The following is a 25,498-nucleotide window of genomic DNA, read 5'->3' as shown; positions in this document are numbered from 1 at the left end:
AAACACCTAGCAAAATGTTAGCTGCCATTATTGTCCATATCAATAGGGCTTCCCAACTAACATGCAAAGGGATTCTAAAGTTCCAGAACCCAAATCATTGCAATTCATTACAATTTGTCCCACATCAGTCTGTGAGTTTATAGGCAATGCTGATTCAATGATGGATGTATTAGCCTCACTTGCTACCATCCTTTCTCCATTGAAGTCCATTACTTCCCTTCCTATGTGCAACTGTAGTCTTCTATGTCTCCAAAATGCACCTACGTGTTGGGAGAATTTTGTCCCCAAAGATTTTATCTGAAGTGAATGCCTTTTATTTCCTGTGAACCATCTGCTTCATTTCCTTGTGTTTCTTTCTTCAAAGTTGCTAATCAGCAGCTTACCTCACCATAATAACAAGTATTAAGCACTTATAATGTTTCAGACACACATAAGTTATGTTTTACATGTATTTATCTCATTTAAAACTCATAATTTTCCCCTGCTTTACAGGATCGGACACTAAGGCTCAGAGAAATTGACTTATTTTCCATTGTGGCAATGTGGCAACTTAGCTAGTTTGACTGAGTCCCGACTTCGATCTAAGTTTGTCTTATTCCAAAGCCCACATTCTTGAACATTACAACATAGAGACTAAGCCAAATGGCAGAACAGTAGAGGAACAGTTTCTTCTTCAGTCAATCAAAACAGATCAAATACTGTCACTGCCATGAATGTTTCACCAACTCCTTGAGGCATAATTAGTCACTTGTTCTAATATAAATTGTTTGTACCTCTCTGCAATAGCTTATATCTCTGGCTTCCTTTGGGTTATTATAATTAGTTGTGTATGTCATATAGTAATAATGTTTTTTATTGATTTGGAGATAAAGTAAATGAAGTATTATGGAGATGCATTTGCTTTATTAACTTATTAATAAATGATGTGCTATTGCATAAAACCTGAAACAACCAAACAAGCAGAGAGTTGGAAAATACTAAAATCGTAAATATTCTTTGCCTCTAGTAAATCACTATAAAACAGCTCAGGAGATTGTTTCGTTCTCCATTCTCAATTCACTGCTATTGGGGAGAGAAAAGTAATTGAAGAGAGAGAGACCCCTGGCATATAAATAGTCGGTACTCAGTGGAATACTTTTAAAATAAAAGAACACTTCCAGCCCAGAGTTTTTAGGTCCCAGATTTATTACCACTTGTCGCCTCTCTCTCCCACCCTAACGGATGAAGCTGAGAGGCTCGAAAAGAACGCCGAAAACTACATTTCCCATGATGCCCCTCTTCTATACGCAACCTTTACTGGTGACGTCGCTACCATAGCAACCCACGAGCCAGCACTAAGCCGGCCTCGCGCAGAGCTCGCGGTCCCGCTGATTCTAGGCTGGACCCTACGCGGAGACCACGACAGTGGGGCGGCCGAGCCACGATGCCCAGGTATCCCTGCAACCCTGCTTGCGCCTGGCTTATGCTCCCCTCGAGAGCCTCCCTTCTTTCCCAGCCCAGCCAGGAACGGGTGGAGATGGGGGAGGGGTGGAGGGAGAGGCCGCTGCGGGTATATTTGGGGAGAGGAGATCCTCGCGGGACCCGTTGGTGGAAGAAAATTGTGAGTTCGTCCTCTTTGCAATTCCTGTCTTGTTGGTCAAGGATCCGTAGGCACTATCCTTGAGAGTGTGGATTCTGCCGAAAGCAAGTAGAAAAGTTCCCCAGGTGGAAAAGTTAAGAGATTTTGAAAGATCATTCAACTCCAATTATTCACTTTTTCAATAAGAGTTTCTCGAGGGTTAGGGAATGTTCTAGGAACAGTTTCAGGCGGTGAACCAGACCACAAGCCACTTCCTCAGGGACCTCGGCTCCGGGTGCAGGAGTTCACAACAATAAATGAGCCTAACTTGTGAAGGCACTGTGAAGAATGTAAGGTCATATATAAACGGGCAGCAGGGGTGGGGGTGGGATTTTAATCACCTATCAAATACATTTTAGCTCTTCAGTTCTATGATGTCTATTTTAGTTGCTTGTTCTCAAGGTCATACCTAAACCTTCTCTAAACGACTTATAAGGACATCGGGAGAGATGAGTCCTGGAGTCCATCACAGAGCAGGAAAGTCTGTTTTTCTCACATGGTGGATGGGCGGTGTGACCTCTGTTGAGTTTATGAACCTTAAGCTTCCCATCACGGTTTAATTGGTTACAACACCTCCTTCTCTCTTTTCTGCTGGGAACTTGGAAAGAAGATAATCACAATAATGAAGAAATAGTGTGTAATTGAAGAGCAAACAGGCCCGGACTGAGTTCTTAGGGGCTCACCTGTGAAATAAATGTGTGAATTTTAGTGCAGACATTTAGGGACACCTGTTTTGCTCTTTTCTAACCCCTTTTTTTCATTCCTGGTTCTTGAATAATAATGATTATAAACAGTCACTGATTTTAGATGATTATGTATAGGCCAGGCCCTAACCTAAATGAATTATCACATTTGAACAGTCATGGCAATCCTATGATGTTGGTATTCTTTTTTATCAGCATTTTAGAGGTGAAGAAACAGGTAAGCCTGGGGACTAGCACAGCAGCTTTCATATATTAGGCGCTCAAGAAATACTTGTTGACTTAATAAAGCAATGAAGGATCCAGAGAGGTTAGGTAATTTGCTCAAGTTGGCATACTCTATGTAGAAAGTAGTAGATTCGAGCTTGTAACACATCAAATCTTTCTCATGTATTTTTAGTTCAATACTCCATAATTCATTTAGGCTTTACTTTAAAAAAAACGATATAATCTTATTTGTATAAAATTATATGAGTGTGTAGAGAGGTAAATGAAAAGATGATTTTCAAAAGTGATTTTAGGTGATTTTCCCCCTTTTTTATATTTTAAAAAAGGAATCTTGAGCCAAAAAATATATAATTTAAAAAACAAAGCCAAAAACTTTCAGGGGGCAAAGATGATGTGGTACACTGGCTTTACACATTCCCCCTTTTCCTAGATGTTGGTGGTTTTCAAGTTGTGCGTTTCCAAAAGTCATTGTACATTCATGTGTGTCTGAGACGCTAACACACACAGCTTTCAGCCTTGCCCGGAAGCCCCCAAATCAGACAACCTCAAATCCTGGCAATAAATACTCTGCTTATCATTTTCTGCTTCAATCTAGTACAAAGAGAATGACTAATCCTCCGAAGTTTTACCAGTAAATTGTCCCCCCCCAAATGATGTTGATTTGTTTTATAAATCTGACTGAAATAAATTTTCTTTGGGCTGGAAAGAAATTTTTGAAAGGATTCTTTTTTGTTTCTCTGAATTTTGGTTTTCTGCCTCATATAGTGAAACTCTCTGGGAAATTGCAAGAGCTGAAGTGGAAAAACGGGGAAGTAATGGAAGTGAAGGCAATGGAGTTGAAACTGGAGAAAAGTCTGTTTTCTTCATTGGCAGTAAAAACGGGGTAATGCATTTTTTCCTACTTTTTTTTCACCAAGTATTATAATGATTTAACAACCAGTGGTAAAATTTATTGTAATACTTTGATAAAAATTTAGGTACTTCAACCCTTTAACCAGATGACCAGTCTCCGGCCTGCTGGTTACATTGGATCTGGTTGGGCCCTGCTCACAGGTGGGTAGGGACTAACACCCAGCCTTTCTCTTCTTGTCAAGCGGTGTGTCCTGACCTGGGCCACAGCAGCCCAGAGGAAGGGGCATGTGTTTCTGACTAGACAGCCCAGAGGAGTTATCTTTTCCCAGTTTTCACAGTCACCATAAATATTGATACTATTCCGATGGTCATATTTATAGGTAGCTTGTACAGCTGAAACAAGCATATAGATAATAAAAACATGAACCATATAGAGTATAATATGTTTAACTTTCACTGTCTTAAACTAGTGTCACAGAAATAGAAGGAACCTTGAAGATATCTACTCTTCTTTTTTTTTTTTTGGTGGTACGCGGGCCTCTTACCGTTGTGGCCTCTCCTGTTGCGGAGCACAGGCTCCGGATGCGCAGGCTCAGCGGCCATGGCTCATGGGCCCAGCCACTCCGCAGCATGTGGGATCTTCCCGGACTGGGGCATGAACCCGTGTCCCCTGCATCGGCAGGCAGACTCTCAACCACTGCGCCACCAGGGAAGCCCTACTCTTCTTTTTTTTTTAAGGCGATATACTGTTTTTTTTAAATAAATTTATTTATTTTATTTTTGGCTGCGTTGGGTCTTTGTTGCTGCGTGCGAGCTTTCTTTGGTTGCGGTGAGTGGGGACTACTCTTCGTTGTGGGTCACGGGCTTCTCGTTGTAGTGCATGGGCTTCCCACTGCAGTGGCTTCTCTTGTGGATCATGGGGCTATAGAGCACAGGCTCAGTAGTTGTGGCACACGGGCTTAACTGCTCCGCGGCATGTGGGATCTTCCCGGACCAGGGCTCAAACCCATGTCCCCTGCATTGGCAGGGGGATTCTTAACCACTGTGCCACCAGGGAAGCCCTAGTCTACTCTTCTGCAATAGGGATTCTTACTCTGGGATCCATGGAGGTACTTCTTGGGGTCTGTGAACTCCCTAGAAATGTATGCAGAATTGTGTGTGATTGTGCACTGGTGCTTTTTTTTTTTATGAGAAATTAGATTCCCCCAGGGTTCTAGTCACTGTAAACAGTGGTTGTATGGTCTAGGTTTGAATATTTCCAACAATGGGGGTGTTCTCTTTTACAAGGCAGGCTGTTTCCGTTTTTGTTTCTAGAAAATCCTAGTTACAGAGCCTAGTTGCTGGAAAATTGCAGTCTGTTTCATTGTAACATCCACCCCTTGGTTTGAATTCTGACCTGTAAAAGTATGAGAGTAAGTCTAATTTTACTCTTCTACTTGTTAAACCTTCAGATATTTAAAAATTACCCTTCTAATAGTTCTGGCAACCACCTTGTCTCCCTGAGTCTTTCTGTTTCAGCTTTAACGTTTCTTTCAGCCATGCCTCTGTGTCAGGGACTCTATATCAGTCAGTCATGGACTGTCTTATCTGCGGTGATTCTAATGTGTATTTCTCAGGATGGAACAGAATTTTTGAGGTTTTCCTTAACAACTGTAGAAGGTTTAGACACTGTCCGTGTCATGGACTCTACACGTCATGGATTATCTATCTGTTATAATCCTAGTAACTCAACTGGAATTATTCTAATGTGAAATTCTCAGGATAAAACAGAATTTTTCCGGTTTTGCTTACCTACTGTTAACTAGAGCAGATCTGCCAGCTTCTCTGTTGCCAGATGCCGTGTTCCTGTTACTGTATAGAAAAATATTAGTAATCACATAACCCTGCTCACTAAGTTTGAGCTTGGGGTCTGCAAGCCTTTTTCATTTATGATGTTGTTTTGTCCTTAATTTTATTAGACTGGATCTTTTGTTACAGTCTGTTTTTATTGTTATCTTAAATTACTTTTATTAAAGTAATTCATGTATGTGGTTTAAGAACTTAAAGACTATCAAAAGATAAATGAACTTATTTACAAAACAGAAATAGGGGCTTCCCTGGTGGCACAGTGGTTGAGAGTCCGCCTGCTGATGCAGATGCAGGGGACACGGGTTCGTGCCCTGGTCTGGTAAGATCCCACATGCCGCAGAGCAGCTGGGCCCGTGAGCCATGGCCGCTGAGCCTGTGCGACCGGAGCCTGTGCTCCGCAACAGGAGAGGCCACAACAGTGAGAGGCCCACGTACCGCAAAAAAAAAAAAAAAAACAGAAATAGACTCACAGACATAGAAAACAAACTTGTGCAGACTTCCCTGGCTGTCCAGTGTTTAAGACTTCTTCCAGGGCAGGGGGTGCCGGTTCGATCCCTAATCCGGAGCTAAGATCCCACATGCCTCGCGGCCAAAAAACCAAAACATGAAACAGAAGCAATATTGTAAAAAATTCAATAAAGACTTTAAAAATGGTCCACATCAAAAAAATCTTTAAATAAAAACGAAAACAGGGCTTCCCTGGTGGCGCAGTGGTTGAGAGTCCGCCTGCCGATGCAGGGGACATGGGTTCGTGACCCGGTCCGGGAAGATCCCGCATGCTGCGGAGCGGCTGGGCCCGTGAGCCATGGCCGCTGAGCCTGCGCGTCCGGAGCCCGTGCTCCGCAACGGGAGAGGCCACAACGGTGAGAGGCCCGCGTACCGCAAAAAAAAAATAAATAAAAAGAAAAGAAAAACTTATGGTTACTAAAGTGGATAGCGGAAGGAGGGGGGATAAATTAGGAGTTTAGGATTAACATACACGTGCTACTATATATAAAATAGATAACCAAGGACCTGTTGTATAGCACAGGGAACTATACTCAATATCTTATAATAACCTATAATGGAAAAGAATCTGGGAAAAAGACATGATTTTCTTCTTTCCTTGATATTTTAATACTGCATTAATTTGTCAGAATCAAAAAATCATTTGGTCATCTCAGTAGATTAGAAAAGCATTCAATAAAATTCAACACCTGGGGCAACTAACTTACTTTTAGCAAACTAGGAATAGAAAAGAAACTTCTTAATCTGATATAGACTATTATTAAAGTACCTCCATCAAATGATGTACCATAATTGATTTAACACAGTTTGCCTACTTTTGGATATTTGGACTCCCTCCTCTGTGTTTATTCAACAATTATAATTTATACTATGATGAACATCTTTGTGTATGTTGATCAAGTTGCTTAATCTCTCTGTGTCTGTTTCCTCATGTATAAGATGAAAATAAAATACACCTACCTTAAAGAAAAAAAGATTACCAAAGGTACATAAAGTAAAATAACAAATCTCTCCACATCATTCAGAATCTCTCCTCAAAGCCACAATTTTCATATCTTTTACTTTTCTTCTGTAATTTACTTCTGTATTTCTGAATAATGTGCTTATGGGCTGTTTCCAGACTTTGAATATTATACACTATCTGTTGAATTTCTGATAATAGTAGAAAAGTATTTACTTCCCCATCTCTCTCAAACTACCACTTCTAGTAATATCATTGCTATTATCATGTTGGGCTGAATGCTATTATCATGTTGGGCTGAATCAATATTCATTGTTAGTTTATTTTATTATAAGTATCTAAATCATTTTTGCTGGTGTGCCAAGTGCAAAACTGTGATATTTCCTTTCTCAAGTAACTTTTTCCTGAAGTTTAAAACTTCTTTGTTTTTTATTTGCCTAGTTTTTATATGTACCTTAGTTTTTACATGCATTAGTTATCTATTGCTACATAATAAATTACCTCAAAACTTATCAGCTTTTAAAACAACAGTCATTATCTCACCCAGTTTCTGAGGGTCTGGACTCTGAGAGCACCTTAGTTGGGTGGTTCTGCTTAAGAATTTTCATAAAGTTGTAGTCAAGATGTCATCTGGGACTAAAGTTATTTCTCGCCTGGAGAAATAACTTTAGTTATTTCTAAATAACTAAACTGGAGATTCTCTAAACTGGAGAATCAGTTTCCAGGCTCCTCAACATGATTGCTGGCAAGAGGCATCATTTTCTTGCTGGCTCTTGGCCAGAGGCTTTAGTTCTTTGCCATGTGGACCTCTCAACAAGGCTGCATACAGCATGGCAGCTTGCTTCCTCCAGAGTGAGAGATCAAAAGTGAGAGGTTACCTGAGACAGAGGCTACAGTCTTTTATAACCTAATTTTAGAAGTGACATGCCATCACTTCTGCCATATGCTGTTGGTCAAAAAGGGCAGTGCAGTGTGTGAGGGACTACAGATGGGTGTGAATACCAGGAGGTGGGGCTCATTTGGGACCATCCCTTTTTAAAAATTTTTATTTTATATTGGAGTATAGTTGATTTACAATGTTGTGTTAGTTTCAGGTGTACAGCGAAGTGATTCAGTTGTACATATACAAACATCCATTCTTTTTCAGATTCTTTTCCCATATAGGTTATTACAGAATATTGAGTAGAGGTACCTGTGCTATACAGTAGGTCCTTGTTGATTATCTATTTTAAATATAGTAATGTGTTTATGTTAATCCCAAACTCCTAATTTATCCCTCCTGTCACCTTTCCCCTTTGGTAACAATAAGTTTGTTTTTGAAAACTGTGAATCTGTTTCTGTTTTGTAAATAAGTACATTTGTATCGTTTTTTTAGATTCCACATATAAATGATAGCATATGATATTTGTCTTTGTCTGACTTACTTCACTTAGTTGAATAATCTCCAGGTCCATCCATGTTGCTGCAAATGGCATTATTTCATTCTTTTTTTATGGCTGAGTAATAGTCCATTGTGTGTGTGTATATATATATATATATATATATATATATACACCACATCTTCTTTATCCATTCCTCTGTTGATGGACATTTAGGTTGCTTCCATGTCTTGGCATGAACATCATAAATAGTGTTGCATGAACATCAGGTTGCATGTATCTTTCCAAATTATGGTTTTCTCCAGATATATGCCCAGGAGTGGGATTGCTAGACTGTATGGTAGCTCTGTTTTAGTTTGTTAAGGAACCTCCATACTGTTCTCCATAGTGGTTGTACCAATTTATATTCCCACCAAGGTGTAGGATGGTTCCCTTTTCTCCACACCCTCTCCAGCACTTATTGTTTGTAGACTTTTTGATGATGGCCATTCTGACCAGAGTGAGGTGATACCTCATTGTAGTTTTGGTTTGCATTTCTCTGATAATTACTGATGTTGAGCATCTTTTTATGTGCTTTTGGCAATCTGTGTGTCTTCTTTGGTGAAATATCTATTTAGGTCTTCTGCCCATTTTTTGATTGGGTTTGTTTGGTTTTTTTTGATATTGAGCTATTTGTATATTTTGGAGATTCATTCCTTGTCACATCATTTGCAAATATTTTCTCCCATTCTGAGAGTTGCCTTTGTATTTTCTTTAAAGTTTACTTTGCTGTGCAAAAGCTTTTAAGTTTACTTAGTTCCCATTTGTTATTTTCATTACTCTAGGAGGTGGATCTAGAAGTGTTTTGCCTATGTTTCCCTCTAAGAGTTTTATAGTATCTGGCCTTACATTTAGGTCTTTAATCCATTTTTAGTTTATTTTTGGTGTGGTGTTAGAGAATGTTTTAATTTCCTTCTTTTATGTATAGCTGTCCAGTTTTCCCAGCACCACTTACTGAAGAGACTGTCTTTTCTTCATTGTATGTTCTTGCCTCCTTTGTTGTAGATTAATTGACCATAGGTGCGTGCGTTTGTTTCTGGACTTTCTATCCTGTTCCATTGATCTATATTTCTATAGGAGCCTTATTCCTCCAGCTCTTTTTTTCTTTCTCAGGATTGCTTTGGCTATTCGGGGTCTTTTTTGTTTCCATACAAATTTTAATTTTTTTTGTTCTAGTTCTGTGAAAAATGCCATTGGTAATTTGATAGGGATTATATTGAGTCTGTAGATTGCCCTGGGTAGTAAAGTCATTTTGACAGTATTGATTCTTCTAGTCCAAGAACATGGTATAATCTCTCCATCTGTTTGTGTCATCTTCAATTTCTTTTATCAGCATCTTACACTTTTCAGAGTACAGGCCTTTTGCCTTCTTAGGTAGGTTTATTCCTAAGTATTTTATTCTTCTTTATGTGATGGTAAATGGGATTGTTTCTTTAATTTCTCTTTCTGATATTTCATTGTTAATGTATAGAAATGCAACAGATTTCTGTGTATTAATTTTGTATTCTGCAACTTTACTGAATTCATTGATGAGCTCTGGTAGTTTTCTGGTAGCATCTTTAGGATTTTCTACATGTAGTATCATGTCATCTGCAAACAGTGACAGTTTTACTTCTTCTTTTCCAGTTTGGATTCCTTTTATTTCTTTTTCTTCTCTGATTGTCATGGCTAGGACTTCCAGAACTATGTTGAATAACAGTGGTGAGAGTGGACATCCTAGTCTACTTCCTGATCTTAGAGGAAATGCTTTCAGCTTTTCACAGTTGCGTACGATGTTAGCTGTGGGTTTGTCATACATGACAAACCCATTTTATTTTTTATGTTGAGGTAGTTTATTTATGTTGAGGTACTTTATTATGTTGAGGTAATTTCCCTCTATGCCCACTTTCTGGAGAGTTTTTATAAATGGGTGTTGATTTTTATCAAAAGCTTTTTCTGCATCTGTTAAGATGATCATATGGTTTTTACTCTTCAATTTGTTAATTTGGTGTATCACACTGACCAATTTGTGGGTGTTGAAAAATCATTGCATCCCTGGGTTAAATCCTACTTTCATGATCATGGTGTATGATTCTTTTAATGTATTGTTGGATTTGGTTTGCAAGTATTTTGTTGCAGATTTTTGTATCTATGTTCATCAGTGATATTGGCCTGTAATTTTCTTTTTTGTGTGATCTGGTTTTGGTATCAGGGTGATGGTGGCCTTGTAGAATGAGTTTAGGAGTTTTCCTTCCTCTGCAATTTTTGCAACAGTTTCAGAAGGATAGTTGTTAACTCTCCTGTAAATGTTTGATAGAATTTGCCTGTGAAGCCATCTGGTCCTAGACTTCTGTTTGTTGGTAGTTTTTTAAATCACAGTTTCAATTTCAGTACTTGTGATTGGTCTGTTCCTATTTTCTATTTCTTCCTGGTTCAGTCTTGGAAGATCGTACCTTTCCAAGAATTTGTCCATTTCTTCTAGGTTGTCCATTTTATTGGCATATAGTTGCTTGTGGTAGTCTCTTATGATCCTTTGTGGTGTCAGTTGTAACTTCTCCTTTTTCATTTCTTATTTTCTTGATTTGAGCCCTCTCCCTTTTTTTCTTGATAAGTCTGGCTAAAGGTTTATCAATTTGTTTATCTTTTCAAAGAACCAGCTTTTAGTTTTATTGATCTTTTTTATTGTTTTCATCTCTATTTCATTTATTTCTGCTCTGACCTTTATGATTTCTTTCCTTCTACTGACTATGGGTTTTGTTTGTTCTTCTTTCTTTAGTTGCTTTAGGTATAAGGTTAGGTTGTTTGAGAGTTTTCTTGTTCCTGAGGTAAGATTGTATTGCTATAAACTTCCCTCTTAGAACTGCTTTTGCTGCGTCCCATAGATTTTGGGTTTTGTTTGTTTCTTTGTTTTAATTTTATTAATTTTTTACACAGCAGGTCGTTATAAGTCATCAGTTTTATACACAACAGTGTATACATGTCAATCCCAATCGCCCAATTCATCACACCACCACCACCCGCCGCTTTCCCCCCTTCGTGTCCATACGTTTGTTCTCTACTTCTGTGTCTCAATTTCTGCTCTGCAAACCAGTTCATCTGTACCATTTTCTAGGTTCCACATATATGTGTTAATATACGATATTTGTTTTTCTCCTTCTGACTTGCTTCACTCTGTATGACAGTCTCTAGATGCATCCACGTCTCTACAAATGACCCAATTCCTTTCTTTTTTATGGCTGAGTAATATTCCATTGTATATATGTACCACATCTTCTCTATCCATTCATCTGTCGATGGGCATTTAGGTTGCTTCCATGACCTGGCTATTGTAAATAGTGCTGCAGTGAACATTGGGGTGCATGTGTCTTTTTGAATTATGATTTTCTCTGGTTATATGCCCAGTAGTGGGATTGCTGGATCATATGGTAATTCTATTTTTAGTTTTTTAAGGAACCTCCATACTGTTCTCCATAGTGGCTGTATCAATTTACATTCCTACCAACAGTGCAGGAGGGTTCCCTTTTCTCCACACCCTCTCCAGCATTTGTTGTTTGTAGATTTTCTGATGATACCCATTCTAACTGATTTGAGGTGATACCTCAATTTAGTTTTGATTTGCATTTCTCTAACAATTAGTGATGTTGAGCAGCTTTTCTTGTGCCTCTTGGCCATCTGTATGTCTTCTTTGGAGAAATGTATATTTAGGTCTTCTGCCCATTTTTGGATTGGGTTGTTTGTTTTTTTAATATTAAGCTGCATGAGCTGTTTATATGTTTTGGAGATTAATCCTTTGTCCATTGATTTGTTTGCAAATATTTTCTCCCATTCTGAGGGTTGTCTTTTCATCTTGTTTATGGTTTCCTTTGCTGTGCAAAAGCTTTTAAGTGTCATTAGGTCCCATTTATTTATTTTTGGTTTTATTTCCATTACTCTAGGAGGTGTATCAAAAAAGATCTTGCTGTGATTTATGTCAAAGAGTGTTCTTCCTATGCTTTCCTCTAAGAGTTTTATAGTGCCTGGTCTTACATTTAGGTCTCTAATCCATGTTGAGTTTATTTTTGTGTATGGTGTTAGGGAGTGTTCTAATTTCATTCTTTAACATGGAGCTGTCCAGTTTTCCCAGCACCACTTGTTTAAGAGACTGTCTTTTCTCCATTGTATATCCTTGCCTCCTTTGTCATAGATTAGTTGACCATAGGTGCGTGGGTTTATCTCTGGGCTTTCTATCCTGTTCCACTGATCTATAATTCTGTTTTTGTGCCAGTACCATACTGTCTTGATTACTGTAGCTTTGTAGTATAGTCTGAAGTCAGGGAGTCTGATTCCTCCAGCTCTGTTTTTTCCCCTCAAGACTGCTTTGGCTATACGGGGTCCTTTGTGTCTCCATACAAATTTTGAGATTTTTTGTTCTAATTCTGTAAAAAATGCCGTTGGTAATTTGATAGGGATTGCATTGAATCTGTAGATTGCTTTGGGTAGTATAGTCATTTTTCACAGTATTGATTCTTCCAATCCAAGAACATGGTATATCTCTCCATCTGTTTGTATCATCTTTAATTTCTTTCATCAGTGTCTTATAGTTTTCTGCATACAGGTCTTTTGTCTCCCTAGGTAGGTTTCTTCCTAGGTATTTTATTCTTTTTGTTGCAATGGTAAATGGGAGTGTTTCCTTAATTTCTCTTTCAGATTTTTCATCATTAGTGTATAGGAATTTGCAAGAGATGCAGAGATTTCTATGCATTAATTTTGTATCCTGCAACTTTACCAAATTCATTGATTAGCTCCAGTAGTTTTCTGGTGGCATCTTTAGGATTCTCTATGTATAGTATCATGTCATCTGCAAACAGTGACAGTTTTACTTCTTCTTTTCCAGTTTGGATTCCTTTTATTTCTTTTTCTTCTCTGATTGCCATGGCTAGGACTTCCATAACTATGTTGAATAATAGTGGTGAGAGTGGACATCCTTGTCTTGTTCCTGATCTTAGGGGAAATGCTTTCAGTTTTTCACCATTGAGAATGAAGTTTGCTGTGGGTTTGTCATAGATGGCCTTTATTATGTTGAGGTAGGTTCCCTCTGTGCCCACTTTCTGGAGAGTTTTTATCATAAATGGTGTGGAATTTTGTCAAAAGCTTTTTCTGCATCTATTGAGATAATCATATGGTTTTTATTCAGTTTGTTAATATGGTGTAACACATTGATTTGTGTATATTGAAGAATCCTTGCATCCCTGGGATAAATCCCACTTGATCATGGTGTATGATCCTTTTAATGTGTTGTTGGATTCTGTTTGCTAGTATTTTGTTGAGGATTTTTACATCTATATTCATCAGTTATATTCGTCTATAATTTTCTTTTTTTGTAGTAGCTTTGTCTGGTTTTGGTATCAGGGTGATGGTGGCCTCATAGAATGAGTTCGGGCGTTTTCCTTCTTCTGCAATTTTTTGGAAGAGTTTGAGAAGGATGGGTGTTAGCTCTTCTCTAAATGTTTGATAGAATTCACCTGTGAAGCCATCTGGTCCTGCACTTTTGTTTGTTGGAAGATTTTTTTCTATAGCTTTTTAATATGATCTTTTAAATTAATTAATTTAATTTATTTATTTTTGGCTGCGTTGGGTCTTCCTTGCTGCGTGCGTGCTTTCTCTAGTTGCGGCAAGTGGGGGCTACTCTTCATTGCCATGCGCGGGCTTCTCATTGCGGTGGATTCTCTTGTTATGGAGCATGGGCTCTAGCCACGCGAGCTTCAGTAGTTGTGGCTCGCGGGCTCTAAAGCGCAGGCTCAGTAGTTGTGGCGCCTGGGCTTCGTTGCTCCGTGGCATGTGGGAACTTCCCACACCAGGACTTGAACCCGGTCCCCTGCATTGGCAGGTGGATTCTTAACCACTGCACCACCAGGGAAGCCCTTGTTGGAAGCATTTTAATCACAGTTTCAAAATCATTACTTGTGAATGGTCTGTTCATATTTTCTATTTCTTTCTCGTTCAGTCTTTGAAGATTATACCTTTCTAAGAATTTGTCCATTTCTTCCAGGTTGTCCATTTTATTAGCATAGAGTTGCTTGTAGTAGTCTCTTGGGATGCTTTGTATTTCTGTGGTGTCTGTTGTAACTTCTTTTTCATTTCTAATTTTATTGATTTGAGTCCTCTCCCTCTTTTTCTTGGTGAGTCTGGCTAATTGTTTATCCATTTTGTTTATCTTCTCAAAGAACCAGCTTTTAGTTTTATTGACCTTTGCTGTTGTTTTCTTTGTTTCTATTTCATTTATTTCTGCTCTGATCTTGATGATTTCTTTCCTTCTGCTAACTTTGGGTTTTGTTTTTTCTTCTTTCTCTAGTTCCTTTAGGTGTAACATTAGATTGTTTATTTGAGATTTTTTGTTGTTTCTTGAGGTAGGCTTGTATGGCTGTAAACTTCCCTTTTAGAACTGCTTTTACTGCATCTCATAGGTTTTGGATTGTCGTGTTTTCATTGTCATTTGTTTCTAGGTATTTTTTGATTTCCTCTTTGATTTCTTCAGTGATCTCTTGGTTATTTAGTAACGTATTGTTTAGCCTCCATGTGTTTGTGTTTTTTACGTTTTTTTCCCTTTAATTGATTTCTAATCTCATAGCATTGTAGTCAGAAAAGATGCTTGATATGATTTCTACTGTCTTAAATTTACTGAGGCTTGATTTGTGACCCAGGATGTGCTCTATCCTGGAGAATATTCCGTGCACACTTGAGAAGAAAGTGTAATCTGCTGTTTTTGGATGGAGTGTCCTATAAATATCAATTAAATCTATCTGGTCTATTGTGTCATTTAAAGCTTCTATTTCCTTATTTATTTTCATTTTGGATGATCTGTCCATTGGTGTAAGTGAGGTTTTAAAGTTCCCCACTATTATTGTGTTACTGTCGTTTTCCTGTTTTACAGCTGTTAGCAGTTGCCTTATGTATTGAGGTGCTCCTGTGTTGGGTGCATATATATTTATAATTGTTATATCTTCTTTTTTGGATTGATTCCTTTATCATTATGTAGTATCCTTTCTTGTCTCTTGTAACATTCTTTATTTTAAAGTCTATATTATCTGATATGAGAATTGCTACTCCAGCTTTCTTTTGATTTCCATTTGCATGGAATATCTTTTTCCATCCCCTCACTTTCAGTCTGTATGTGTCCCTAGGTCTGAAGTGGGTCTCTTGTAGACAGCATATAGATGGGTCTTGTTTTATCCATTCAGCAAGCCTGTGTCTTTTGGCTGAAGCATTTAATCCATTCACGTTTAAGGTAATTATCGATATGTGTGTTCCTATGACCATTTTCTTAATTGTTTTGGGTTTGTTTTTGTAGGTCCTTTTCTTCTCTTGTGTTTCCCACTTAGAGAAGTTCCTTTAGCATTTGTTGTAGAGCTGGTTTGGTGGTGCTGAATTCTCTTAGCTTTTGCTTGTCTGTAAAGCTTCTGATTTCTCCATCCAATGAATGAGATGCTTTCTGGTTAGAGTAATCTTGGGTGTAGGTTCTTCCCTTTCATCACTTTAAGTATATCGTGCCACTTCCTTCTGGCTTGTAGAGTGTCTGCTGAGAAATAAGCTGTTAACCTTATGGGAGTTCCCTTGTGTGTTATTTCTCGTTTTTCCCTTGCTGCTTTCATTAATTTTTCTTTGTCTTTAATTTTTGTCAGTTTGATTAATATGTGTCTTGGCATGTTCCTCCTTGGGTTTATCCTGTATGGGACTCTCTGTGCTTCCTGGACTTGGGTGGCTATTTCCTTTCCCATGTTAGGGAAGTTTTCTGCTATTATCTCTTCAAATATCTTTTCAGGCCCTTTCTCTCTTCTCTTTCTAGGACCCCTATAATGTGAATGTTGGTGCATTTAATGTTGTCCCAGAGGTTTCTTAGACTGTCCTCTTTTCTTTTCATACTTTTTTCTTTTTTCTGTTCTGCAGCAGTGATTTCCACCCATCTGTCTTCCAGCTCACTTATTCGTTCTTCTGCCTCATTTATTCTGCTATTGATTCCTTATAGTGTATTTTTCATTCCAGTTATTGTATTGTTCATCTCTGTTCTTTAAATCTTCTAGCTCTTTGTTAAACATTTCATGTATCTTCTTGGTCTGTGCCTCCATTCTTTTTCCAAGATCTCGGATCATCTTTACTATGGTTACTCTGAATTCTTTTTCAGGAAGATTGCCTATCTCCAATTCACTTGTTGTTCTCCTGGAGTTTAATCTTGTTCATTCATCTGGAACATATTTCTCTACTGTCTCATTTTGTCTAACTTTCTGTGTTTATGGCCTCTGTTCCTCAGGCTGCAGGATTGTAGCTTCTCTTCTGGTGTCTGCCCCCAAGTGGGTGAGGTTGGTCCAGGGGCTTATGCAGGCTTCCTGGTGGGAGGGACTGGTGCCTGCCCACTGGTGGTTGGAGCTGGGTCTTGTCCCTCTGGTGGGTAGGGCCATGTTAAAGGGTGTGTTTAGAGATGGCTGTGAGATCAGGATGACTTTAGGTAGCCTGTCTGCTGATGGGTGGTGCTGGGTTCCCATCCTGTTGGTTGTTTGGCCTAAGGTGTCCCAGCACTGGAGCCTGCAGGCTGTTGGGTGGGGCCAGGTCTCAGTGCCAAAGTGGTGACCTCCAGGAGAGCTCATGCCAATGAATATTCGCTGGGGCCTCTGCCACCAGTGTTGTTGCCCCCGCAGTGAGCCACAGCTGACCTCCGCCTCCCCAGGATATCCTCCAGGACCTTCCAGTACGTCTGGCCCAGGCTCCTATGGAGTCACTGCTTTGCCCTGGATCCCAGTGTACGTGAAACCTTGTGTGCGCCCTCCAAGAGTGGAGTCTCTGTTTCCCCCAGTCCTGTGGAGCTCCTGCACTCAAGCCCCACTGGCCTTCAAAGCCAAATGCTCTTGGGGCTCCTCCTCCTGAAGCCAGACACCCCCAGGCTGGGGAGCCTGACATGGGGCTCAGAACTCTCATTCCTGTGGGAGAACCTCTGAGATATAATTATTTTCCAGTTTGTGGGTCACCCACCCAGCGGGTGTGGGATTTGATTATATTGTGAAAGTGCCCCTCCTACCATCTTCTTCTTTGTCTTTGTATGTAGAATATCTTTTTTGGTAGGTTTGAGTCTTTTTTTGTTGATGGTTGTTCAGCAGTTAGTTGTGATTTTGATGTTTTCATGGGAGGAGGTGAGCTCAAGTCCTTCTTCTCTGCCATCTTGTCTCTGCCTCTCACTGTTGGACCAAAAGAAGATAAAAAGTCACTTCCAGGGTGAGGCCTCAGGGGAAGAGGGAACTGTCAGTATATCTCAGTGTCCTGGTGCAGCGTTCCACTGGTGGGACTTGAAATTTAATTGGTTTTCCAGTTGGGGAACCATCCTTGAAGCTGGCTCCCCATGTACCTATTGCTAATTTTTTCCACAATCCCCAACAGATGGTCAATGCAAATCTTCATGTGGTCAGTTGTATCAAATCATCTGAAAGTACCCCTCTCCAGCCAGAGTCGTCCCATCTTTGAACCTTCTGTGTAGTCTGTACTGGTTATTCCTGGGGGCAGCTGCATAGCTACTGTCCCTCCCCAACATCTTGGGGACTCCCTTTGCATCTTTCTTGTGTTGGAGCTTCAGTTTCCTGGATCCTGTGTCTTCCGTTTTCTTGATTTACTCACTTATCTTTGTGGAGCACATTCTTTTGTAGTTTCCTGGGAAAGTATACATGGGTAGTAAACTTTTTGAGACCTTGCATATCTAGAATATCTTTATTTTACCCTCACTCTGGATTGAAAGTTTATCTAGGTATAGAATTCTAGGTTGGAACAAGTCACTTAACCTCTCTTTGACCCTAGTTTCTGTGTGAGTCTGGATTATTTCCTTTGGGAGTGACAGAAAACTCAATTCAAACTGACTTAGACACTGTCTTGAATAGTTGTTATCCCCTACACTATTATACTTTGTCCATATTCCTCTTGTGATGTGTGTCATGAGATATCCTTTGTATTATTCATTTCACATGGTCAGGCTACAGTCCCTAGTATACGTCCATGAGATTACATGCATTCTGTTCATTTATTTTCTTTTTTTAAAATTAATTTATTTAATTATTTTTGGCTGTGTTGGGTCTTCGTTGCTGTGCGTAGGCTTCATCCAGCTGTAGCAAGCGGGGGCTACTCCCTGCCACAGTGTGCGGACCTCTCATCACAGCGGACTCCCTTATTGCAGAGCATGGGCTCTAGGCACACAGGCTTCAGTAGTTGTGGCACATGGGCTTAGTAGTTGTGGCTTGCAGGCTCTAGAGCGCAGGCTCAGTAGTTGTGGCGCACGGGCTTAGTTGCTCCATGGCATGTGGGATCCACCCTGACCAGGGCTTAAACCTGTGTCCCCTGCATTGGCAGGCAGACTCTCAACCACTGTGCCACCAGGGAAGTCCCTGTTCATTTTTTTTCTTTTTTTAAGCTTTTTTTTTTTTTAATTTATTTTTGGCTGTGTTGGGTCTTCGTTGCTGCACGCAGGCTTTCTCTAGTTGTGGCAGGTGGGGGCTACTCTTTGTTGTGGTGCGTGGGCTTCTCATTGCGGTGGCTTGTTGCAGACCACAGGCTCTAGGTGTGCGGGCTTCAGTAGTTGTGGCACGCAGGCTCAGTAGTTGTGGCACGCAGGCTCTAGAGCACAGGCTCAGTAGTTGTGGCGCACGGGCTTAGTTGCTCCGTGGCATGTGGGATCCTCACGGACCAGGGCTTAAACTTGTGTCCCTTGTATTGGCAGGCAAACTCTCAACCACTGTGCCACCAGGGAAGTCCCTGTTTATTTATTTTCATGCAAATGCATTTGTTTATGCTGCCACCACTTGCATGTTTGTAAGTTTCCATACAGATACACAAAGTGTGCTGCATTTTTCCTCCTCTTCTGTCTCTTTTTATTCTTCACATAGATATTGCACTCACTCATGCCACAGGTTTTGGTAATATATATAAGGTCATTTTGTTTTCCTGTGATAATACTGAACTTATTACTTATAGTTTTGCATCTGTGGCTTTAATATATTATTCTAAGGCATTGTCTCAGCAGTTTTGTCCTATGAATTACATGGACCCTCTTCCATTATTCTCTTGAAAATTTTTTCTTAATATCATACCTAATGACATCTCAATTTATGCAGACCTTTCTCTCTTGTCTTCTGTGCTCTCATTTGATTGTCAAGTTTCTAGGCATGGTCTTCTGATCCTCTTGACATATGTTTCCTCTCTTTTCAAGGGATAATCATTCTATGTAAACTATTAAATACAGAATGGATAAACAACAAGGTTTTACTGTATAGCTGAGGAACTATATTCAATATCCTGTAATAAACCATAATGGAAAAGGAAAAAATAAAGCTTGCAGAAAAATTTTTTTAAAGGGTTAATCATTCTAGTATTCCTAGAGTGTGGCCCAGAAAACTTTGTCATTGACTAGTCTTTCACTTCCCAGAGCTCACTTTCTTACCCTAAACCTGAATCTCTAGGTGGTAGAAAAGTGGGAAGGAAGCTATCTAGACCTCTACATTTTTACTTTTCCAGTTTCCCATAGTCTAAATCTGGTTGTCAGAAGGTGCTTTCCAGGGTCCCTTAAAGGATAGCAAACACTAGGCACACATCTTCCACACACATCTTATCAATCGTGGTGCCTTTTTCTGCTGAGCCTGAAGATGACATCTGATCCACAGCATTCTAGGAAAGTGCTGGTGGTTGAGATACAACAATCTGTTTGTCATTTCTGACCCTAGTAATGTCATTTATCTCCACACAGATTAGCAGAAGTCACCCAAAATCCATGGGTTGATAGGTGCACAGGTATAGCATACCCTTTAGATCAACAGAGAGCTAATTTCACGTAGAATAATCATTTAAGTGTTGTGTACCATAAGGGGGCAGTTAATTAAGAAATAATGTTGATGACAGTATTAACATTCTCACTAAGACATGATTGAAAAATACCCAGATGAAAGAATTTTACATATGAAATGAAATATTTTATTTTTTATCACCTAATATTAGAATAATTACATTTTGAAAACAATATTTAGACATTTTGTGCAAATTCATGGTCATGGAACCATTGAGCTTGAAGTTAATGAACTAATTTTATACTTAGCTAATACCATATTTAGTGTGAGTTAAAAAGTACTTATATTGATCTAGGAAAAATTATAATAGTAAATATAATTTTAAATATTTTAACTTTTATTTCATAATTTGAAAATATTAAGGTCTTCTACCTCAGTTGAGTATAAAAGCCAGGATCCATTTAAATATCTAAGTCGCATCTAAGTCAATAAGTCAGTATCTTAAATAATATTCATATTTTATATTCAGTTAGTTCACTTTTAGGAATCTCATTTAAGGAATAATTGAATTGTGCCAATGATGTTTGTCAAAGGGCGCTGTTTATTGTTGTGAAAAGGACAGCATATCCTTTGGAACACTTTAGTAGCAAGAGACCCCTCCCCACTGACTGTAAGTTTCCCTTGTTTAGCCAAGGATAAAAAAGGTTTTGGAAGTGGCCGTACAGAGCAGGAACAGATGCATCCTATCTTCATGCAGCTTTGCTTGGCCCACAGAGTTTCTGCCAGAGACGTAGAACTGCTGGTGACACGTCTAAAAAAGGTTGAGGCTTGCAGATGCTGAAATTCATCTTATTTGGGGTTTATATTACAGACCTTCCTTGACTTACAATGGGGTTACATCCCAGTAAGCCTATCATAAGTTGAAAATACCGTCAGTCGAAAATGCATTTAATACATCTAACCTAATCTACATCATAGCTTAGCCTAACCTACCTTAAATGTGCTCAAAACACTTATATTAGCTTACAGTTGAGCAAAGTTATCTAACACAAAGCCTATTTTATAATAAGGTGTTGAATATCTCATGTAACTTATTGAATACTGTATTGAAAGTGAAAAACAGAATGGCTGTGTGCATACAGAATGGTTGTAAGTGTATTGGTTGTTTACCCTCATGATCGAGGGGCTGACTGGGAGCTGCAGCCCACCATCATGAGAGAGTATATTAGTGCATATCATTAGCCCGGGAAAAGGTCAAAATTTAAAATTCAAAGTGTAGTTTCTACTGAGTCTCTATCAATTTCGCATCATCATAAAGTCAAAAAATCATAAGTGGAACTGTCCTAAGTTGGGGACTATTTTATGATATTTTATATATATATAGTGTATATAATACTACTTTGTTTCTGTGCTTCATGTTTCTACATGTTAACAGACATGAGGCTTTCAGGAACTAACTTCTGCGTCAGTGAAGCTACATCTTTACCGGGCAGCGTCAGTGCTCAGGTAGCCTGAGCACCCCTCTCTTTCCAGCTGTGTCCCAGAAGGATGGATGGACGTTGGAGGCCTCTCACTAAAGCTAAAGAGTTATTCCTGTGGGGTTCCTAAAAAAGTGGTTAGAGAATGTGTTGTTTGTGTGATTTTGGAAGTGGTGCAATTTCCAGTAGTGAAATGGTTCAAGATAGAACCTTGAAAGTGACATGTAGCAGAAGTAGAGTGAAGGAAAAAGTCTCTTGAGGAGGCAAAGGGGACTGAGAGGTCGGGGTCTTAGGTGGGTTGCCCATGCCCATGTGGGTGTGAAGTTAACAAGACTAATGACTGTAGCTGAGAGGGAGAGGGAGACTGTAAGCCAGAAGAGATGGCACCCATGAGGGTAGACTGATACAAGCCTCTAAGATTCTTGCCAGAGAAGAGAAGTAGAGTAATTGTTTACTCTACTGCTGTGATTGAAGTAATAGAAGGGAAGATGGGATCCATTTTGATAGTCTCTAAATGAACTTGTACTGTGTCAGTGCTTCTTGGACTAGGAAACCCGGGGGTCTGTGGATGCATTCTCAGAGCGCAACAGTTTACTAGTGAATTTTTAAAATTTGGATCATTATTTTAATGGTAATCTAAAAGTTGACTTCAGTGCCCAGAGTTGAGTTTATTTGGAATTCCACCAAGTAGTCTTATACATTTAAATGAAATTATAATAAAAATAATTTAAATCAACACTATGGGATCATGAGAACTTGAGAAAATTGGCTAGATATTATCTAAGATTCCTTCCAATTCTAAAATACAGTAATTCTGTATACTTTCTTGTACATAGAATACATTAATTTTTAGGTATTATAGTCCTCATTTATTTAAAACTTTAAAAATATTCTACATGTACACATTCGGTAAGGGATAATTAGAAGATCTTTATTTTCTTAAAAAAAATTAATCACCTACAAAGTTACCACCTGGAAACATTCACTGTTAACATGTGATGTCTCTCTGGATTCATTTTTGTATTTTTTTCTCTCTCTCTGTATCTATGCATATTATATATGTATGTGCATCTCAAAGAAGTAGGAAAAGAAGCTTTTTAACTGAAAACAGGGTCATGCATAATCTATTATGCATGTCTTACCATGTCAGTATGTATATTCCTATGTCATCATTCCTGTTAGCTGCATGTTATTCCATTATACGGATTGCCGTTATTAATATAGCCAATCAGTTCCCCATTTGGGACATTTAGATTGTTTCTAGTTTTTCACTCTGATATAACACCTACCAATAAATATCCTTCAATAATATATATTTTTAGTACTATTCCAATTATTTATATATCTCATTACCAAAAATCATTCAATTTGATCATAGCCCAGATATAATCTGGAGTCATTTATTTATGATTATCTTTTTTTTTTTGGTAAATATTATAGCTTTCTTGGCTTAAAAAAACACATGTATAATAAAATAATCTGTGTTTTTGGTAGAGTCCACAGTTTTCCAAACTGCTTTCTTTGGATCCTGAAGGTTTCCTTCGGTAGAGCTTTCCCCTCTGCTTCTCTTTTGTCTATTTTCTTGTAAGAGATTGTTTGTTTAAAAAAAATAGTTTTAAGAAAACAAACACAATGATTTAAACCCCTGAGCCAGTCCCTGGTTAAGATGTGAAGTTAAGTTTCATGATTAGTGGCAGAGATGGGATATCCTATATGCCATCCTATATATCCTTACTCCTAAAAAGAAATTTAGAATAAATACATCTCCTAGAAATAAAACAAACCCAAAAAAGTACTCTAACCTGGTATCTGGATTGCTTACTTGGAACATATTTTCAACATGTCCTTTATTTGTATGTTATCTTTTTTTATTTCCACTTCAACAAATTGGAATTAAAACATGTTAGAAGACACTAATCATCAGCTTAACCAGTAATTAGCATTGATGAGTAGAGAGAAAATTTAAGACAGCTGCCAAGTTGACCACTAAAATGAGGTTTGATTTGCTAGTATTTGTCATCTGCGGGACTTTATAATTATAATAATAGCAGTGTAGTTGCACTCTGATGGAAAGTTGACAGTTAACTTTTTCTACTCATCAAACTTAGGAATAATTCTGAAAGTTTCTAGTTTCTAGTTTCCAGGTAATTTATCATTCAAGTGATTAAAAGCTATTTTGGGCCACAATTATGAACAATAATAAAATTTTACATGTGGATGACATTAACACAGTATTTCTTTCTTTTTGAATTTCCAGGGAAAGACTACTATTATTCTAAGGTGTCTTGACAGGTAAGTGTTAGGTTAACCTCTAGACTACATTTGCTTTTTCTTGTTGCGTAGGGCAAGTTAGAATCTAAAAGACATACGGAAAGAGAATAATTTTGAGGCCGAAACAAAACATTTTAATTCTTAGTGAATCCTTATTATGGCTTTTACAATCTCCTTTAAAGATAAAACCAACAACAAGCAAAAAGAAATTGTACAGGATTAATATTGGATTTCCTCATTTGGGGGGAGAAATTAACATAATTACTCAGTCTACCATAGTACTTGCTTATTTTGGCTCTGCTACTCTGATATTTAAACTTTTTAGTTCTATCTAGTTCATGACTGTTTGAACATTAATTACAATCTTCGAATTGCTCATGGGTATACTTTTTTTTAATTTATTTTTATTTTTGGCTGCATTGGGTCTTCGTTGCTGCGCGTGGGCTTTCTCTAGTTGCGAGCGAGGGCTGCTCTTCTTTGCGGTGTGTGGGCTTCTCATTGCAGTGGCTTCTCTTGTTGTGGAGCACGGCCTCTAGGCATGTGGGCTTCAGTAGTTGTGTGGCTCTCGGGCTCTACAGCGCAGGCTCGGTAGTTGTGGCGCACGGGCTTAGTTGCTGATCTTCCCAGACCAGGGCTTGAACCCGTGTCCCTTGCATTGGCAGACGGATTCTTAACCACTGTGCCACCAGGGAAGCCCTCTCATGGGTTTACTTTTGAAGCACATTATTGGTCTTTAAACTGTGCATGTTACCATTTGTTTTATATACTTCCTAATCTTCTATACCATAGAAGCATGCCACCAGATTAAGATTTAGGATTATGATTGGTAGGTGTTGCAGGAAGTTGATAAGGAAAGTCTTGTTTGTTTGTAGCTCTCATTAGCTAAATGATGCCTACGTTTGAACCGTGATTTCAGATTGAGAACTGTATAAAAGTCTTTCATTGATGTTGCCGTTAAATTGATAGTCATTAGGTTCCCAGCTCCCCACATCAAGGCTGAGCACAAACCTGCTGTCAGTGCTTCCCACGTGGCCTGCATGCAGAGAGCTTGTGCCCTAACATGGCCACCAACACTGCCAGCACCTTCTCTACTCCCCCAACAGTGTTGCTAGGTGCTGCCACTACATGCAGGTGCCATTATGCTCTGCAGTTGCTACTAAAGATGGTATTTTGAAGGCTTATTTAATTTTTGTATAAATTCTTAATCATTTTTATCTCAGTGTGTTATACAAGGTGTAACTTCTCTACTAATCAAAGTTTTTAAGAGGAAGCAAAAATAAATCAGGTAAGATGATAGCGTAAGAAAATAATTCCACCCATGATGGTAATACTACCTGTCTTTTATTGTGCAGGGATGAGCCACCAAAACCAACCTTAGCCTTGGAATATACATATGGAAGGAGAGCAAAAGGACATAACATAGTGAGTGTCTTTTTGGTGATGCTGCGCTACACATACATGGAGAAGTGAGGATACTGACGTTGTATTTTATATTTTCCATCTTACCTACAATCATTGCACATATCCAGCTGTACACTTCATAGCTATGTACTTTTTAACTCAAATGCAACTCAGCACATATGAAGCCAACCTAACTGTGGGGAAATATTTTGGCCTTCTCATTTGTTATGTCTTAAAATGCTTGAATTGGATTCCTTTGTAACTTTATTGTACAGTTTTTTGGCATATTTTCTCCTTTCAAATGAGAATAACATCGTGAGTTATCTTCTGTCTCCAAAAAATCTGCTAAAAATATGAATTTGACCTGTGGAATATTTATGAAAAAATACTGGTCAAAATCCAGATTATTAGCATTTTTACAAATACATCTTCAAGTTGGTGATGCTATTT

At 38.7% G+C, this 25,498-nt stretch overlaps 1 protein-coding gene across 4 annotated transcripts in view; it reads left to right on the top strand.

Moving 5' to 3' along the window:
• The first annotated feature begins 1,277 nt into the window (after positions 1-1,277).
• The window catches only part of DYNC2LI1 (dynein cytoplasmic 2 light intermediate chain 1), a 49,069-nt gene continuing 24,848 nt past the window's right edge, over positions 1,278-25,498 (top strand). For all 4 annotated transcript variants that reach the window (XR_007470871.1, XM_049696000.1, XM_004265009.4 and 1 more), the window contains exons 1-4: positions 1,278-1,431; positions 3,313-3,430; positions 23,634-23,668; positions 25,000-25,069. Coding sequence is in view for 3 of the 4 variants with exons in the window: in XM_049696000.1 (XP_049551957.1) it covers positions 1,424-1,431; positions 3,313-3,430; positions 23,634-23,668; positions 25,000-25,069 (231 nt within the window). In the remaining variant the exon portion in view is untranslated. The remainder of the gene's footprint in view (positions 1,432-3,312; positions 3,431-23,633; positions 23,669-24,999; positions 25,070-25,498) is intronic.

The sequence above is a fragment of the Orcinus orca genome, chromosome 13 (assembly GCF_937001465.1).
Source record: "Orcinus orca chromosome 13, mOrcOrc1.1, whole genome shotgun sequence".
NCBI lineage: Eukaryota > Metazoa > Chordata > Mammalia > Artiodactyla > Delphinidae > Orcinus > Orcinus orca.
Note: the sequence above shows the minus strand (reverse complement) of the source record. Positions and strands in the feature narration are given on the sequence as shown.